The sequence below is a fragment of the Schistocerca nitens genome, chromosome 2, assembly GCF_023898315.1.
Source record: "Schistocerca nitens isolate TAMUIC-IGC-003100 chromosome 2, iqSchNite1.1, whole genome shotgun sequence".
Classification (NCBI taxonomy): domain Eukaryota; kingdom Metazoa; phylum Arthropoda; class Insecta; order Orthoptera; family Acrididae; genus Schistocerca; species Schistocerca nitens.
In genome coordinates, this window is record NC_064615.1 from 238,828,097 (window position 1) to 238,847,323 (window position 19,227).

General features: G+C 43.7%; 1 protein-coding gene across 1 annotated transcript in view; it reads left to right on the forward strand.

Annotated features, from left to right (window-relative positions):
- Window positions 1–19,227, forward strand: part of LOC126234947 (agrin-like) — a 1,214,606-nt gene that overhangs the window by 924,504 nt on the left and 270,875 nt on the right. The window contains exon 10 of the mRNA XM_049943685.1: window positions 5,385–5,675. Within this exon, the coding sequence (XP_049799642.1) occupies window positions 5,385–5,675 (291 nt within the window). The remainder of the gene's footprint in view (window positions 1–5,384; window positions 5,676–19,227) is intronic.

Here is a 19,227-nt window from a genome sequence, read left to right on the forward strand (position 1 = left end):
TCTCTGTATCCTCCTCTTCCATTTCTTTGTCAATCTGCTCCTCCCCCACTTTCCATTTGGTCCATCCCCCTCTGTCCATTCCTTCTCCGGCTCTAATTCCATCTCCTCCTCCACTTCTCTTTGCCGTCTCCTTCTCCCTCTCTCCCTGTTCACCTCGTGTCCATTTTCTGCTCTTCTCTCCTCTCTCTCTCTGTCCAACTCTTTCTCCTCCCTTCTTGTCTGTTCATCTCCTTCACCTCCTCTCTCTGCCTCCTCCTGTCACTGTCCATCCCCTCCTGTTTACTTTCTTTGTACATTTCTACCTCTCCCCTCTCTCTGTTCATTACCCCATCCCCTACTTCTGTCCATCTCCTGTTCCCCTTATCTTTGCCTACCTCCTCCTTACCCTTCGCCCTCTGTCGTATCAACCTCCTCCCCTTTTTTCTCTCCACATTATCACGCTAACCCAAATAAGAGGCTGATAGTTTTTAATCTACAATACTTGTTTCCATATTGTAAACAATATCTCTACGAAATTTGACAAATTATTCCAGGAGTTTAGGAGACCTCTTACTCTTGACTCTGCGCACATACGCACACGTTAAATATATTTCGACTTTACAGATAGATCCAGTGTTATGTATGGCTATTGTCTGCGACATTTGTTGTGAATACAGTTACCACTAAAGAAATAATAAATAAAAACGTCCTACAGGATGCGGCAGTTTTTCACACATCTCAGTGTTTATGACATCATATCTTCTGAAGTATGTGTTGTACGATGATATAGTTTTCTAGGTACACTCAGTGATACATTTGAATATTGTCTAAGAAAAGTGTGCGAAAAAGTTAGTAGCAATGAAGTCATAAATTAAAACGTCGTACATGATGTCGCAGTTTTTGGCGAACCTCAGTATTGTATGTCATATCTCCTAAACTATGCCTTACAATTATATATTTTTGTAGGTACACTCAACAACATAAGTGGGTACTGTCTGCGAAATGTATTGTGAATAGAATTAGTAGCAAGACAGTAATAAATTTAAACGTCTTGCATGAAGCAGCAGTTTTTCACCCAGGTCAGTGTTTATGACGTTATATCTCCTGAGCTAAGTGTCGCACAATGCTGTACTTTTTCTGGTACATTCAGTGGTCTACGTGAGTACTGTCTGAAAACCATGACATGAATACAACTAGTAGTAAAAGAGCAATAAATTAAAACGTCGTGCTTGATGCGGCAGTTATACTGAGTGAACTTCGAAAATGTAATAACTGATAAACTTCCTTTCGTTTCATCATTTTCTGGGGATTCTCAATGAGAAAACTGAAATCTTGTGTTAAGTTTCTTGTAAGTCTCTAAGTGCTCTAATTCTTAAATAATGGATGACTAAAATAGGGATATTCGGGCTTCATGGGCTACATTGCCTTTTCATCCCCCACAGCAATGATTTTCAGACAATAAGAGACACATGTACGAAATTTGGTTGAACTCGGTCTAATGGTTTTGGAGGAGATGTGGGACATACATGTATAGATATAAAGGGGGACTTTTTCCACCGCGTACAAACTCTAGCGATTGATCGATGAGAGGATACGGAGCAAAAAAGGGCTAATGCACTTATGTCCGGAAATGCATGGTTTCCGTACTAGAGACCATTTATTTCAATCATACATTGTTACAGAGACTGCAGTCTAATATGCGCTGTACCGTGCAGTCACAGCTACAGTATGTGTTGAAAATGGTTTCTATGTGCCTCAACACATGCATGTGCGCGCCGTAGAATGATCTGTCTCGCACGTTCACAACTGGCAGGCTGCGTCCGAACAGTATCAAAGGCAGCATGAATCCGCTGCTCCAGTGCCTCCCCATCTGGAATGTGCTCTGCATACACGATATTTTTGAGATGGCCCCATATCCAGAAATCGCAAGGGTTGAGATCCGGTGAACGAGCAGGCCATGCAACTGGCCCGCTCGTCTGATCCATCGACCACGGAAGACGCGATTGAGACGCAATAAATGTAACTCCATACTATGTCCGGAGTGCCGGACTTTGGCTGGTCGATTTCCAATAATAAAATACTAACAGCCGTTATTTTGGTTTTATCTGTTAGGGAACCAGTTTCGGCATTATATTTTGCCTGATTATATCGATTAACGATACCGGTTGACAGTGCTGCATTGGTTTCTAACCAGGCCTGGAGATGGCATAATGTAATGCCGAAACTGGTTGCCTACGGCTATTGGTATATTATTATTGGCCATTGAGGTGCGTCCGGACGTTAATGGCGAAGAGGGCTGGAGCGCCTCATGCAGCAGCTACATAGCCTTCGAATCTTCAATGGCACTTCTTGCAGCAGGGGAGAAAAAGTACCCGCCAGAAACGCCGATAGTTCCGGCCTGTTAGGCGACGTGGAAGGAAGACTGGTCACCAAATACGGTCGCCAATTATCCTGGTCCACCCATTCCGGCTGCACCGATGCTGATGATCCGCTGTCGCCATACCATCGGGGTTCTGCATACTATCCCACAGATGACTGTTATGGAAGTTGAAGATACCACTCCACGTAAGGTGAACAGGATAGATGACACAAATCCAGGAATCGTGGTTGCCTGATGAAGAAACTAGTGACAAATTTGCTCTCGATGTCTGTCGCTAGTAAGCACTGCACACGCTGTAAGTGGTAAGGGCAGTAAGAACCGTCACGGAGAATGTTCCACGTGGTAGTCTGGCTTACCCTGTACTGGTGGGTCAACTGCCTGGTACTGACACGCTGGTCGCCTTCCACAAAGTTAATCACATTTTTCTCGAAGTCTGGTGTCAGAACATTTCGGGTACGTCGTTCATGATTTCCTCCTTCCTAAAACGGCCCTGTCTCAGACAAACGGCAAAACCCGGTAGAAAACATTAATACTGTGGCTGTGTCGACGGGGATAGGTCTCCTGATACAACCTTGCTGCCCGCAGCCCGTTGCCATTTGCCTCTCGATTTGAATACGGAACAACGCTGTATCACATCCCTTGCAAGACGAGTCAGCAAGAGAAGATAATCGGACACAACACTACCAATTACTATGAGAGGAGAGAGCGTTAGGGCATGACAAATGAGGAACAGTACCACTCTCTAGGAGGAAACCATACATACTGTAAATGTGGCTGCATGGTACAGCGCGTATCAGATCACAGTCTCTGTAACAAAGTATGATAGAGTAGATGGTCTCTAGCACGCATTTCCGGACATAAGTACATTAGACCTTTTTTGTTCCGTGTCCTATCATCGATCAACCCCACAGTTTGTACATGGTGAAAAAACTCATCCTATACAGGGTGGTCCATTGATAGTGACCGGGCCAAATATCTCGCGAAATAAGCATCAACGAAAAAACTACAAAGAAAGAAACTGGTCTAGCTTGAAGGGGGAAACCAGATGACGGTATGGTTGGCCCGCTACATGGCGCTGCCATAGGTCAAACGGGTATCAACTGAGGTTTTTTTAAATGTGAACCCCCATTTTTATTGCGTATTCGTGTAGTAGGTACGTAAAGAAACATAAATGTTTTAGTTAGACCACTTTTTTCGCTTTGTGATAGATGGCGCTGTAATAGTCACAAACGTATAAGTACGTGCTATCACGTAGCATCCTGCCACTGCGGACGGTATTTGCTTCGTGATACATTACCCGTGTTAAAATGGACCGTTTACCAATTGCGGAAAAGGTCGATATCGTGTTGATGTATGGCTATTGTGATCAAAATGCCGAACGGGCGTGTGCTATGTATGCTGTTCGGTATCCTGGACGACATCATCCAAGGGTCCGGACCGTTCGCCGGATAGTTACGTTATTTAAGGAAACAGGAACTGTTCAGCCACATGTGAAACGTCAACCACGACCTGCAACAAATGATGATGCCCAAGTAGGTGTTTTATCTGCTGTCGTGACTAATCCGCACATCAGTAGCAGATAAATTGCGCGAGAATCGGGAATCTCAAAAACGTCGGTGCTGAGAATGCTACATCAACATCGATTGCACCCGAACCACATTTCTATGCACCAGGATTTGCATGGCGACGACTTTTAACGTGGTGTACAGTTCTGCCACTGGGCACAAGAGAAATTACGGGACGATGACAGATTTTTTGCACGAGTTCTGTTTTGCGACGAAGCGTCATTCACCAACAGCGGTAACGTAGACCGACATAATATGCATTATTGGACAACGGAAAATCCACGACGGGTGTGAGAAGTGGAACATCAACAACCTTGGCGGGTTAATGTATGGTGCGGTATTATGGGAGGAAGGATAATTGGCAACCATTTTATCGACGGCAATCTAAATGGTGCAATGTATTCTGATTTCCTACGTAATGTTCTACCGACGTTACTACAAGATGTTTCACTGCATGACAGAATGGAGATGTACTTCCAACTTGATGGATGTGCGGCACATAGCTCGCGTGCGGTTGAAACGGTACTGAATAGCATATTTCATGAGAGGTGGATTGGTCGTCGAAGCACCATACCATGGCCCGCACGTTCCCCGGATCTGACGTCCCTGGGTTTCTTTATGTGGGGTAAGTTGAAGGATATTTGCTATCGTGATCCACCGACAACACTGACAAAATGCGTCAGCGCATTGTCAATGCATGTGCGAACATTACGGAAGGCGAACTACTTGCTGTTGAGAGGAATGTCGTTACACGTATTGCGAAGTGCATTGAGGTTAACGGACATCATTTTGAGCGTTTACTGCATTAATGTGGTATTTACAGGTACTCACGCTGTAACAGCATGCGTTCTCAGAAATGATAAGTTCACAAAGGTACATGTATCACATTGGAACAACCGAAATAAAATGTTCACGCGTAGCTACGTTCTGTACTTTAATTTAAAAAACCTTCCTGTTACCAACTGTTCGTCTAAAATTGTGAGTCATATGTTTGTGACTATTACTGCGCCATCTATCACAAAGCGAAAAAAGTGGTCCAACTAAAACGTTCATATTTCTTTCCGTACTACACGAATATGTAATAAAAAATGGGGGTTCCTCTTTCAAAAAACGTTGATATCCGTTTGACCTACGGCAGCGCCATCTAGCGGGCCAACCATAGCGCCATCTGGTTTCCCCCTTCAAGCTAGACAAGTTTCGTTCTTTGTAGTTTTTTCGTTTGACGCTTATTTCGTGAGATATTTGGCCCGGTTACGATCAATGGACCACCCTGTATACATAAATCCGTCTTTATAATCTGTATGGATTCCGAGGCGAGTGGAAGATGTTTCGAATGCCAACGGTGGTCCTACACTGTATTAGTCACGTTGATGCGTCGTGTCTGTGGTGTTTCCGCATTTTTATCACATCCTCGTACAAGGAAGCGGCGCGTGTAGAGGCTGTGCTTGGCGCGCCCGCAGGCAGTGAACCCACGACGTCCTCGCCGGCTGCCGGCGGCGGTGGCGCGTCGCCCGCGGCCGGGGACGGCTGCCGCGGGGTGCGCTGCGACCTGGGCGCCACCTGCGAGCTGGACGAGGAGCAGCGGCCGCGCTGCGCATGCCGCTTCAGCTGCCCGCCGGCGCCCGCGGGGCCGCGCGACGGCTGGCTGTGCGCCTCGGACGGCGCGCTGCACCCCAGCCTCTGCCACCTGCGACACGCCGGCTGCCTCGCCGGCGACGAGCTGCGCCTGCGGCCCAGGGAGCTCTGCGTCGGTGAGGCAACAGACCTGACACTTTTCCTCTGTGTTTCACACACACACACATTCACCTTAGCGAACGTTTCACCCAGACTTTACGGAGAACGAGGAAGAAGACATTAGCGTTTAACGTCCCATAGACTGTCTTTCAAATTCTGAAGGTGGCAGGGGTAAAATACAGGGAGCGAAAGGCTATTTACAATTTGTACAGAAACCAGATGGCAGTTATAAGAGTCGAGGGGCATGAAAGGGAAGCAGTGGTTGCGAAGCGAGTGAGACAGGGTTGTAGCCTCTCCCCGATGTTATTCAATCTGTATATTGAGCAGGCAGTATAGGAAGCAAAGACAAATTTGGAGTAGGAATTAAAAACCATGGAGAAGAAATAAAAACTTTAAGGTTCGCCGATGGCATTGTAATTCTGTCAGAGACAGCAAAGGACTTGGAAGAGCAGTTGAACGGAATGGACAGTATCTTGTAAGGAGGGTATAAGATGAACATCAACAAAAGCAAAACGAGGAGAATTGAATGTAGTCGAATTAAATCGGGTGATGTTGCGGGGATTAGATTAGGAAATGAGACGCTTAAAGTAGTAAATGAGTTTTGCTATTTGAGGAGCAAAATAACTGATGATGGTCGAAGTAGAGAGGATACAAAATGTAGACTGGCAATGGCAAGGAAAGCGTTTCTAAAGAAGAGAAATTTGTTTAAATCGAGTATAGATTTAAGTGTCGGGAAGTCTTTTCTGAAAGTATTTGTATGGAGTGTAGCCATGTATGGAAGTGAAACGTGGACGATAAATAGTTTGGACAAGAACAGAAGCTTTCGAAATGTCGTGCTACAGAAGAATGCTGAAGATTAGATGGGTAGATCTTATAAGTAATGAGGAGGTATTGAATAGAATTGGGGAGGAGTTTGTGGCACAACTTGACTAGAAGAAGGGGTCGGTTGGTAGGAAATGTTCTGAGGCATCAAAGGACCACCAATTTAGTACTGGAGGGCACCGTGGAGGGTAAAAATAGTAGAGGGAGACCAAGAGATGAATACGCGAAGCAGATTCAGAAGGATGTAGGTTGCAGTAGGTACTGGGAGATGAAGCAGCTTGCACAAGCCGCGCGGGACTAGCCGAGCGGTGTAAGGTGTTGCAGTCATGGACTGTGCGGCTGGTCCCGGCGGAGGTTCGAGTCCTCCCTCGGGCGTGTGTGTGTGTGTGTGTGTGTGTGTGTGTGTGTGTGTGTGTGTGTTTTTCCTTAGGATAATTTAGGTTAAGTAGTGTGTAACCTTAGGGACTGATGACCTTATCACTTAAGTCCCATAAGGTTTTTTCACACATTTGAACATTTTTGAGCTTGCACAGGTTAGAGTAGCATGGAGAGCACCATCAAACCAGTCTCAGGACTGAAGACCACAACAACCACAACATTCTGTCGAGGAGCTCCTGGAAGACCTGAAAAATTAAGCAAATTCCAGTGTTACATTGTTGATTTCCTTTATTTAAACTTACGACTTGTCGCCTGAATACGTTTCTTATATTTCATTTTATCTGTTTCTACCATCGTGTTATAATTTCATGTATTGACTCGTTCCATGACCATGGAGACGTATCCTTAATTTGGTCCCACGGAACAATAAATAAATAAAAATAAAAAACAACAGACAACGAAGTCACTAGAGATGAAGCACAAGCTCGGATTGGGGAAGGGTGGAGAAGGAAATCGGATGTGGCCTTTCAAAGGAACCATCCCAGCATTTGCCTAAAGCAATTAAGGCAAATCACAGAAAACCTAAAACAGGATGGACGGACGTGGATTTCAATCTTCGCCCTCCTGAACGCGAGTCCAGTATGCACTGCGCGACCTCGCTCTGAACAAAGAAAGAGTATCGATGATTCGACATACACGAAAAGATAGCTGTTCGAAACATAGATACTTGTCTGATTTGTCATATAAAGCGGCCGTTGTGGCCGAGCGGTTCTAGGCGCTTCAGTCCGGAACCGCGCTCCTGCTACGGTCGCAGGTTCGAATCCTGCCTCAGGCACGGATGTGTCTGATGTCCTTAGGTTAGTTAGAGGACTGATGATCTCAGATGTTAAGTCCCATAGTGCTTAATTCCATTTGAACCATTTTGTCATATAAAAGATTGTTGTTCATACTGAAAGTGCATAAGGCCGTGCGGTTCTAGGCTCTCCAGTCTGGAACCGCGTGACCGCTACGGTCGCAGGTTCGAATCCTGCCTCGTGCATGGATGTGTGTGTTGTCCTTAGGTTAGTTAGGTTTAAGTAGTTCTAAGTTCTAGGGGACTTATGACCTCAGCAGTTGAGTTCCATAGTGCTCAGAGCCATTTTGAACTGAAAGTGCATAAAAGCTGAGTATTCACTTAAATTAATCAAAATGTTAGATTAAACCGAGCCAGTGGTAGAATCACTTCATATCTTCAAAGCACCTTACTCTCTTAGTTTAACAATTATCGATCGAAAATCAAAGATCAGAGGGTACGCCTCTGTGAACGAAATCTAGTGCACATTCTAAATCAGTGTTTGTTTTGGGATCTGCGGAAGGCTAAGAGTGGTTGACTAATAACTTACGCATATCACTAACCATGTAACCAATCTGCTTCTAGGATCAACACAAAGTTTTTTTCTTCTACTTAACCCTAGAACACATTGTTACTAAAACTAAACTCGATAATTTATTCAAAATAAGTCATAATTTATACTAGGGTCGTTCCGAAAGTAATGCCTCCTAGTTTTATTCATGGAAACTAAATGAGATACATAAATACAATGGCACAACTAAATAGAGCAATATTTCAGCTACAGACTGTCATTTTTCCTTACAGTTACCACCATTCGTTATGCACTTTTGCCAACGATGTACCAGAGCCTGCAGGCCTCGCTTGTAAAAATCGGAACCAGCTGAAGCTACCCACTTCCTTACAGCTTTGACAACAGCATCCGAGTCTTGGTAATGCTCGCCACGTAGACCATCTTTCAGAGTCCCAAAGATATGGAAGTCGGTAGGCGCTAAATTGTGACTGTATGGTGGATGCGGTAAGACAGTCCAGCCGAATTTTGCAATGAGTTTTGTGGTCGCAAAACTGGTGTGGGGCCTGGCGTTAGCATGTCGCATGTGAAAATTGCTTTTCTTGTCTGGCCTTACGCTGGAAATTAGGGTTTCCAGGTTAGTCAGTGTCGTCTTGTGGCGTACTGAATTAACAGTTTCTCCTGGCTCCAGGACATCCAAAATAACCACACCTGGTTAACCCAAAAGACTGTGCACATTACTTTACCTGCAGACCGCTGTGTCTTGAATTTTTTCTCTGCCGGAGAATACGCATGTCGCCATTCCATGGACTGTCTTTTGGATTCCGGCTCGCAGTGGTCACACCAAGTGTCATCTCCGGTGACGATGCTATTCACAGTATTGTCACCTTCAGCTTCATATTGGTCCAGCAGGTCCCGAAAAATTTCTATTCTTCTATTCTTCTATTCTTCTGTAAGCATCCGCGGGACCCGTCTCGCACAGACTTTGCGATAACCAAGGTATTCCGAAGTTGTTTCCAAGGCATTACAGCCGACATTCAGTTATGTACACAACTCTCTGGACGTTGACCTCCAGTCAGCAGGAACGAGTTGATCAAAACGCTCTTCACTGCGAGGGATGACTGCTGTGCAGGGTCGACCGTGCCATGGCTTGTCGTGCACACCCTTTCCACCGCCTTGAAAATGCCGCACCCATCGCCTCACATTGCTCACGTCTACTGCATCATCTCCATACACCTTTAGCACGCGTCGAAGGATTTCAGTCGGCACAATTTCTTCAGCAGTGAGGAATTCAATCACAGATCGCTATTTTATACGCGCGTCCATATCAGATTCCATTTTGGAACACTCCTCTGCTGGCGCCAACTACCGCAGAATAACGAAACCACCTGCAAATGAAAGAGGAAGGTTCAAGCATTAGCACTACACCAACGGCATCTGGCGTGGATGTAGTGTCGGCAGACTTGCCAACACTTCATTTTTGGCGACGAGGATGGGATAAAGTTAAGTATTACTGCAGCTACGTACTTTTCTTTGTAGCATTCATTACGTATCCTGTTTCAGACTTCACGCCATCCTTCGTGCGCTTATAGCGTGCATTTCGGCCCCCTCAAAAACACTGTGTCGGCATCTCGTGTCGACACAACAGTGGACATCCAAAGTCACCACAAAAAAAATAGGAGGCATTACTTTCGGAACGACCCTCATTGTTTATGCGCTATTTAATCAAATTGATAGGGTCTGCAACGATATGTCTCATACAAAATAAGTACAAAATATTCTGTTTTATAACTTAAACTGTGTGCAGGGAGGAGACCCCCCCAAGAGGGATCATTGCCGACAAAATTTTATTTAAATAAATTTTCAATGCATAATGTTCGGCCGTAGCCGGCTTGGGCATACTGTGGTGGAAGGTGCTGGCCGGAAGACCATGGTCGGCACATTCCTGCCACGTGCTCCTCGGTCAGACTCAAGTCCCACGGGTTGGTTGCGCTGACGGGGCACGCTACTAGCAAGGCGCGTTGGCGGAATCAATCCTCCAATCAGAGACTAATCGTGTGATCACGTGGGGACGCGGCCGGGAGCGGCGAGGGCGGCTTGGGAACAGCTCCGCGCTCTCTTAGCTTCTGACCTCGGCCCCGAGTAGTCGCTCCTCTAGTCTCTGCCTCTCTGATGAGCAGACGGCAACCCCTCTTGGGGCAGATCGGCCCTACGTAGGCACCACTGTACCATCATTACAAGAATAAACTGGGTCCATTCCACTCAATTAATTTTCATTTTACAACGCCCTCCGCTCCTGACTTCTATCCTGACGAACAACTGACAACAGCCGATTGGTGGGAACTGCGAACTGTGACCAGCTGCAATCGCAAATTTTAAGAGGGTTAAGTACTCTAGCTTTAAAAAAGGAAATAAATGGGGCCAAAGGGAAAGACGTAGGATGTATCCTAAGAAACATAGACTGGCATGCGTTGGATAACTTACTAGCGATAGACTAAAAGTCAATTAAAATTGGACTGAACATTTATTAATTCCAGGATTTTAGAAAGAGAGCACGAAACACTAACATTAGAACATAGTGAGTTCCTGGCGCCTTATTTACTAAACAGATGAGTCAAAAATTAATATAAATGCTTTACCTCATGGACCCATGAACAATTTAGAAGTTCTAAAATAGTTTGGTGGACAGGACACACACACGTTTCCACATTTACAGTAGCAAGACCAAGAAAAAAATGGAAACGAAGAGTGTTAAAGCATGCACCATAATTAAGTGTAGCCGACAAAAAGGTTTGTTCCTACCAGTTAAGTATAACTGATGAACAGACAAGAAATCGCAAACGTAAAACTACACTGTAATATTCACGATCTCAACCATGGACTAGGCATGCCCAGTGGTTCATACACACAGAACAGTCACGTAGAGGAAAGAGTCACTGAACGTTGCGAACAGCCAGAACTATTTATCGGAATTAAGACCCACGGGAATCGAATTTAGTTTACAGCCTACCGGTACACAAAGGAACTGACAAACGAGGAGCTAAGCACTCATTCGTTTTTCAATGCGAGGTCCATGTTACATAAGCAATACAATGGAATACATCTGAATAATGAAAAATTTGTTGCTCCAAAGAAAATTGGAAATTTATTGCAAAATAAAACAGAGACACAGAACTGAAGGGTCTCTAAACGACATAGAAACACACAGAGTTGACCAGACAAATATACGCTTACGAAAATTGCAGAGCAAAATGAAGTTAATAAAAAAAGAGTAATAACACAAGAAACAAAAACAGAAGCAGATTCTCACTGAAAAAACAAGAATGCTGGCTGAAGCCTAGAATAGTTCGTCCACTACTCTTCCATATTCCTAAGTTCTGAACAAAGCTACTATCTACGAAAATCGAATAATGGTCTAAGCCGAGCACTCCCTATGTTGAATAAACATAATTGCCAAGATCTAAGGCTGTGAAAGAAGTGGATTAATACTTCAGCTAGGCTGAAACACACACACTCTCAGTCACCATACTAAAGCTATTGTTGGCCAATTCCGCTTCTTGCCAACTCGAGCGCAATAACGCTTCAACCGGGGGAGGGTAACAGACATCTTTGGCTGACTAAGTTTACACAGGAGTTGGCTAAACTCACACAGCAGCAGACGGAAACTACATCCACGGCCAAACACTTTGACAAACCAATACACATACACATTCATTTAATACGTCATTTAAAGAGGGGAGGAATGGAAAAGAAACGTAGGAATACAACATTAAAACTTCATAAAGAAGGCTGCGGAAGGTAGAGGAAAGACAGATTGTTAATGAATCTACATATATACTCGAAAGGCAGTCATAAAACATAATAGTTTTAGAAAATGTGTGGAACTTCTGGGTGATAAGGACACGCTCAGCTGCTCACTCTTTATGGCAGCATGATTTACTAAATGCACCGAAAGTGTGTACTAACGATTTGGAAAATTGATGTACTCTTTCTACGGGGTCAAACTATTCTCCCAAACAGTTTCCATAACAAGCGACAAACAGTCAGTTATCTTTCACCGTAATGATAAGGGAAAGGATTAATTCGCACCAGCGCTTCACTTTAGATTTTGCATTTATTGTCACACCCTTCAGTGTAAACCACAGAACAAGCAAGTGTAACAATCAGAGAATATTTGCACTCGTAATATTTGCTATATAACTCAAGAATTACGTAAAAAATAGGAATCTAAAATTAGTTCTTTTTAACAAACAATTTTAAGACCATAAACAATAAAGGTCAACGGTTAATAAAGTCCCATAAACTTGAGCAAAGATCACCTTTTCAGTCTCTGAATGAAATCAGTAGGTGACATAGGGGACAATCAGACGTACATAAAATGTTACAGTTAAGGACGATCACTCATTAACAATTATAACCACAAATTAAAGATTCACTTAAAGCAGTTAACATCAATATCAAATAATTAAGTCACGTCTTAGCAAAGTTATCAAAACCAAATCTTCTAGTTCTGTAACAATGTTGGATCGTGGAATACGCCGGATTACCGACACAGAAGGCTAAATTTTGCCAAACACCAATTTCTCCAAGCCTAGAACTATCTTAATAGTGTATAATACTTACGTTATCCAGAACTACTCTAATTCGCATTTCTTGGGCATAACGGTGGAGTAGATAATTAACCTCTTATTTCATTCTCCTGGAACATGGAACAGCGTGGCTCGGGAAAGAGGATGGCTCCACCAGGAGGAGGAAACATTTATCCGAACTGGAAAGGGAACTCGTCTAACACGAGCCACTAGGTTGGGCGAAGACCAGATTTTTAATCATTAACCAAAGGTTGCCGGCCAGCGGACGAAAATTACAGAGGCAAAGGCAGCTTTATTTGTGCTCACAAGAACTGATAACTTCTGGAAATGAGATTCCAGCAGAACTACCGCCGTAGTATCAATACGGGACTTCGGAGCTGAGGAGAGCAAGTCAACAACGGTCTCCAACCAATATGCCCAACATTTCATGCAGACCGAGCAACTGCCATCAGTTGTAGCTAGGCGGATTACCAAATAGAAACTCTAGCACTACCTCAAATATAATTAAATAGAGCACTTAAATGCCATGGGGACTAAACTCCTTAACACAAGAATATATATACAATAACGACAAAAGTTAAATATGCCTACGTACTAAAACAACAGATATTGGCGAACATTAACATAATCTCGCATTTCAGACATTCATAAAATTAATTGGCTCTATCTCTCCGCCAGACAGTACAAGGTTATTTAACATTTTACACCGTGCTTATCCAAACAGTGACCTACGCCGTCCATGGGAAAACAACGGTTTGCAGAAGGTCCGCAGCCAATTTTTTTTTTTTCCCTTTACGATGCGCCTTAACTTAGAATGGCGTACAAATGTACGATCTTATAAGGGGCAGTAACACACACGCAAGGCAATTTCCGATCACCAACTCAAAGCAGAGAAACGTTGCTTCACAGTTATTAATAGCTCCCACAACACCTGGAAATTGACCCCTCCAGACAACAGCCGTTGCACTAACTAGATGAAAAATCTTACTTTCAGTGACGACACCACCTTCCGGAGGTGTTATGGCAGCCGCAGACGAACTTCATAGCTTCCCCAGCCCATGAACGGAAACCAAACGTTGTCCACAGATTTACGGCCTCTTGTGTCCTCACGCCCCGGGTTTTAGACTTAGCATAGAGGGATCGAGCGCCCCACTGCAGAACGGTCGTCCAGGGCCAAACACTCGTGTCAACTGCCTCCTCCGCCCTCGGCACGGCACACAGCGCCTCCTCCCAGCGGGCACGCTTGCAGCACGCTCGCGGAGGCTCCGCAACGCCATCTAGGAACGCGCGGAAACTCGAAACAGGAGTAAACCAAGGGAAAAACAGGAACCGTGGTAAACGACACGGTTCAAAAATGAAATTAACTTCAGTAATACATTAAGAAATTGCTCAAAATAGGGTCCTTTAAATACAAAATCCAATCACAGATTCACCTAATTCTAACACTGATGTGGAACGAGTTATGTTTGTATTTTATGAACCGTAAACACAAAAGCCTTTGTAAAACGTAAACTTTCACGGCCGGAAATGTCAAACTAATAAAGTGTTCCGGGCTATTATGTCGTGGTTGAATGTATTTCACCTTAAAATCAAACGTTTCATTCCCGTCTGCGGAGGAAGTTTTCAAGGAAGATCGTAACTTTGTTGAATGTCCGATTCACACCCTGGCTCGCTACTGACTGCAGCAACATTACGCTTCCGAGTGCCTCCACGCTGTGGCGTGACGTCACATGTTTGGAATATGCAAGCGCAATTTGGCTGTTGTCGAGTGCCGTCGTCTGCTGTTGCTGTCACCCCATGGTGGAAGATTGATTCACATCTTCTTCAGCACCGGAATCCAGATGTCATTCAATTTCACGCCCTCCTCTTTCCTCTTGAAATTCCTGGGGTTTTTTACAATCTGTATGGTCTCTCTGTACAACCTTTCATGGTATCCATTTGTGACAGCCAATACTTGAGTCCTGTCAAAATGAATGTGGTACTCTCCTGGCTACAAAGCATATTTCCGCTGAACTGACAATCTCCCCTCTTCTGCAATTGCCCTGGAACTCTTTTATTCGTTTTTGACGGTTCTTTTTGTAGTGCCCGCGTGCATGTCCCACAACTACAAGGAATCCTATAAATTCCTGCTTTTTTCCAGCTGTTGGTGAGCATCCTTGGCCGATTTTAGGCGATTTGGTATCTTTGTGGTAGGTTTGTAGATTACCCCAATTCTCCAATTTTTCAAGATTTTTCCATTGTGCTCAGTAGCGGCCTTAATGAACGGCTGGAAACAGCGGACGGCGGCAGTCGACAATGGCCAGTGGCGCTCGGTATTCAAAACATGTGATGTCACGCCACTGCGTGGAAGCGAAATTTTGCTGCAGTCAGCAGCGAGCCATGGGGTGAATCGGACGTTCCAGGAAGCTACGATCCCCACTGAAAATATCCTCCGCAGATGGGAACGAAACGTTGAGTTATAGGGTGAAATCCATTCGACCACGCCATAATAGCCCGGAACATATTATTAAGTGTGAGACTGCCTTTACAGAGTGGCACACCACCAGTCCGCAATGCCAGTTTGTCTGTCGTAATCTCCGGTGCTCCACGGGATTACAAATACGTAAAAGAAGAATACGAACGAAAAACGTTCATCCGTCCCCTGGCAAGTAGTAATTGGTAGAAAGAGCGGAAAACAGCATGAAAGGAAGAGGAGAGACATTGTTTGACCATACGAATGGAAAGTACGTCACCCGCGGCAAATCTTTCCAAAATAGCTTCGGCTCACAGAGCAGACTGCGGACCCGCATAGTATCGGCGATCGTGGTAGCCGAGTGCATCCTCTGACGACGCGGCCAGATTTCTTCCGTCATTGCCCCATACACATCTGATTTTAAGTGATGGCTTTCATTCTTTTGCCCGGTGTATGGCAGCAGCTCGACGTGGCATTTACAAGTCGTTGGAAGACACCTGCAGAAAACTTGACCCATCCTGCCTCTACAGTCGTCCATAACTGCGAAAGATTTGCCGGTGCAAGAGCTTTTTCACGAACTGACTCTCGATTAGGTACTGTGAATGTTCAATGGGATTCACGTCTGGCGATCTAGCAGGCCAAAGCATTTGCTCGAACTGTCCAGAATGTTGAAACATCCTGGCAGATTAAAACTGTGTGCCGGACCGAGACTCGAACTCGGGACCTATGCATTTCGCGGGCAAGTGCTCTGCCATCTGAGCTACCCAAGCACGACTCACGCCCCGTCCTCACAGCTTTACTTCTGCCAGTACCTCGTCTCCTACCTTCCAAACTTTCGAGTCTCGGTCCGGTTCACGGTTTTAATCTGCCAGGAAGTTTCACATCAGCGCACACTCGGCTGCAGAGTGAAAATGTCATTCTGTCCAGAATATTCTCCAAACCAATCGCGAACAGGTGTGGCACTGTGACATGACGCACTGTCATCAGCAAAAATTCTATCGTTGTTTGTGAACAAGAAGTTCATGAGTGGCTTCAAATGGTCTCCAAGTATCCAGACGGGCCGTCCAGTCCGTGTAAACACAGCCCACTCCATTATGGAGCCACCACTACCTTACACAGTGCCTTGTTCACAACATAGGTTGAAACGTCCCCTTTGAAAAATTTTTACAAGACTATGCTTAAACTGATACACAATATTTTTTTTAGCGCAACGCAATCTGACTTTCAAAAATCCCTACAAAAAGAATGGCCCTGACTAACATTAACCTATGCATTTCACAAATCGCTTACCTCACAAAAATCTTGGTTACTCGAACTACTGCAATACAGCGAGCGCCACTACTGCCAGCTAAATAAAAGATTCAAACTATGGAAGGCACTAACTACTGATAGGGTTAGTTAGCAAATGAAAGATATTAATAGAGAACAAACAATGTATTTACCTTAATATCATATATATATATATATATATATATATATATATATATATATATATATATATATATATATATATATATAGCAGTTCATGACAAATTTCAAAACTCCGCCATCTCTCTCCCCACATCCACCACTGCTGGCGGCTCACCTCCAACTGCGCAACGCTACGCGCTGTTAACAGCCCAGCTGCCCAACACTACAATGGCGAGTATTACAACAATGCAAAGCAGCCACAGACTGCACACAGCACAGCCAGTGATTTTCATACAGAGGTGGCGTTACCAATAAAAAAACCTAAACAGCCTACTTACAAGGTCCACGGCTTCGTGGGGTCTTCTCCACACTCGAAAGCTATCATCAGCTCCTACCAACTGAAATCGCGACTCATCTGACCAGATCAAGATTTTCCAGTTGTCTAGAATCCAACCGATGCGGTCACGAGCCCAGGAGTGGCGCTGCAGGCGACGTCACGGTTGGTTAGTTGATTTAGGGGAGCGGACCAAATAGCGGGTCATCGGTCCCATCGGATTAGGGAATGGTGGGGAAGGAAGTCGGCCGTGTCCTTTCAAAGTAACCATCCTGGCATCTGGCTAAGTGATTTAGGGAAATCACAGAAAACCTCAATCAGGATGGTCGGACGCGGGTTTGAATCGTCGCGTCCTCCCGAATGCGAGTCCAGTGTGCTAACCACTGCGCCACCTCACTCACTGGCGACGTTATGCTTCTAGAAAAGGCACTCGTGTCAGTCGATCAACTACCATAGCCCATTAACGCCAAATTTCGGGGCACTGTCCTAACGGATATGTTCGTAGTAGATCCCACATTCAGTTCTGATGTTATTTCGTGCAGTGTTAGTTTTCTTTTAGCAGTGACTATGCAAAATGCCACTGCTCTCGGTCTTTAAGTGAAATTCGTCAGCCACTGTGATGTCCGTGGTAAGAGATAATGCCCGAAATTTGATATTCTCGCCACACTCTTGACACTGTGGATCTCGGAATATTGAAATCCCTAACGTTTTTCCAAATCGTATGGCCATGTGGCTAGCTCTAACTGCCACCCTGCTTTCAAAATTCCGATCGTGCGGCCATAATCAAGTCGGAAATCTTTTCACATGACTCACCTAAGTACAAACATCATCTCCGCCAATGCACTGCCCTTTTATACCTTGTGTATCTGATAGTACCAACATATACGTGTATACCTGACATTTCTCACGTCAGTATAATGTCACAGTGTCTGAAACATTTACCAGATCAGTATCTTCGTACTTAGTTTTTATACTATCACCTCTGGAGAGATAGAGCGTATGAACACGTAATAAACAACTGAAAGTGATCAAAATTTTTTTATATATAAACAACTAAAAACGAGTAACGAATTTTGAATATTACAAGAGAATCCTAATAAAGCCATATAAAATTAGTTACGTTGAACTGATGTAAAAACAAATGTATTACGAATTAATATCATAAAAGATTTATTGCACAACTGTAACTTGTGCACACAAAATGTTTGAAAATTTGGTATTTCGTAAACTCTGCACACAAAATGTTTGAAAACTTTGTATTTCATGTCTTGTTAATAACATTGTACCTTCTAATGTAGGTAATGGTTTGGTAATGAACGAAAATGTTCGAAACTAGTCACTAATAAAAATATTATATGCAACTTAATTAATAAATTACAAATTACAGATTAACATGGAAGGGGAAACTATGAATCCAATGACCGTAATCACGAGACGATTGTGTCTATATTAAATGTGTTGCAAAAATTAATATGCAAATTTTTCATGCACAATTTAATATGCAAATTTCTCATGCAAAATCAGTTTTGCCCGATATTCTCCACCCACTGATAAGTTACTGAAGCACGCTATCAGGAGATAAGGTTACAATAATTTTGATACTCGCCAAGAAATAATATACTCCAGGGTAGTCTCAAATTACTTAGCATACCATAGTTTGCATTTCAAAAGTGTTGTAAGCTGAGAATGCTATTTATATACTCAGTCACAAAATATTACAAGACTTAAGTAGTAAATTATTGACATTTGGTATTTTCTGTATTCTCTTCAAGACATTTGATTGCGTACACCACCTACACTATTAGAAAACTCAAATTTTATAAAATCGATACGTTCACACACAACTGCTTTGGATCATACTTCACAAAAAGAACGCAAAAAATAGTGCAGAGTAATTCAAACAATGTTGGAAAGACAGAAAACTTCAGTGACTGAGGAGGAATCAAAAGGAAGTCCCACAGAGTTCAATTTTATGTCCACTCCTATTCCTTGTACATATGAATCGTCTTATATTTAACATTCAACAAGCAGGACTGGTACTATTTGCAGACGATACTGTTATAATAAATCCCATTACAAAGAAAGCAACAGAAGGAGTGGTAAATGATATTTTTCAAAGAGTTATTATTCTCTGAAGATGGAATCCCCCTAAATTTTGAGAAAACATCCTGTATTCAGTTCTGTACAATAGAGTCAGCTCAAGAAATAATGTAGCAAATGAACAGTAGTCAATAAACGTAAAAT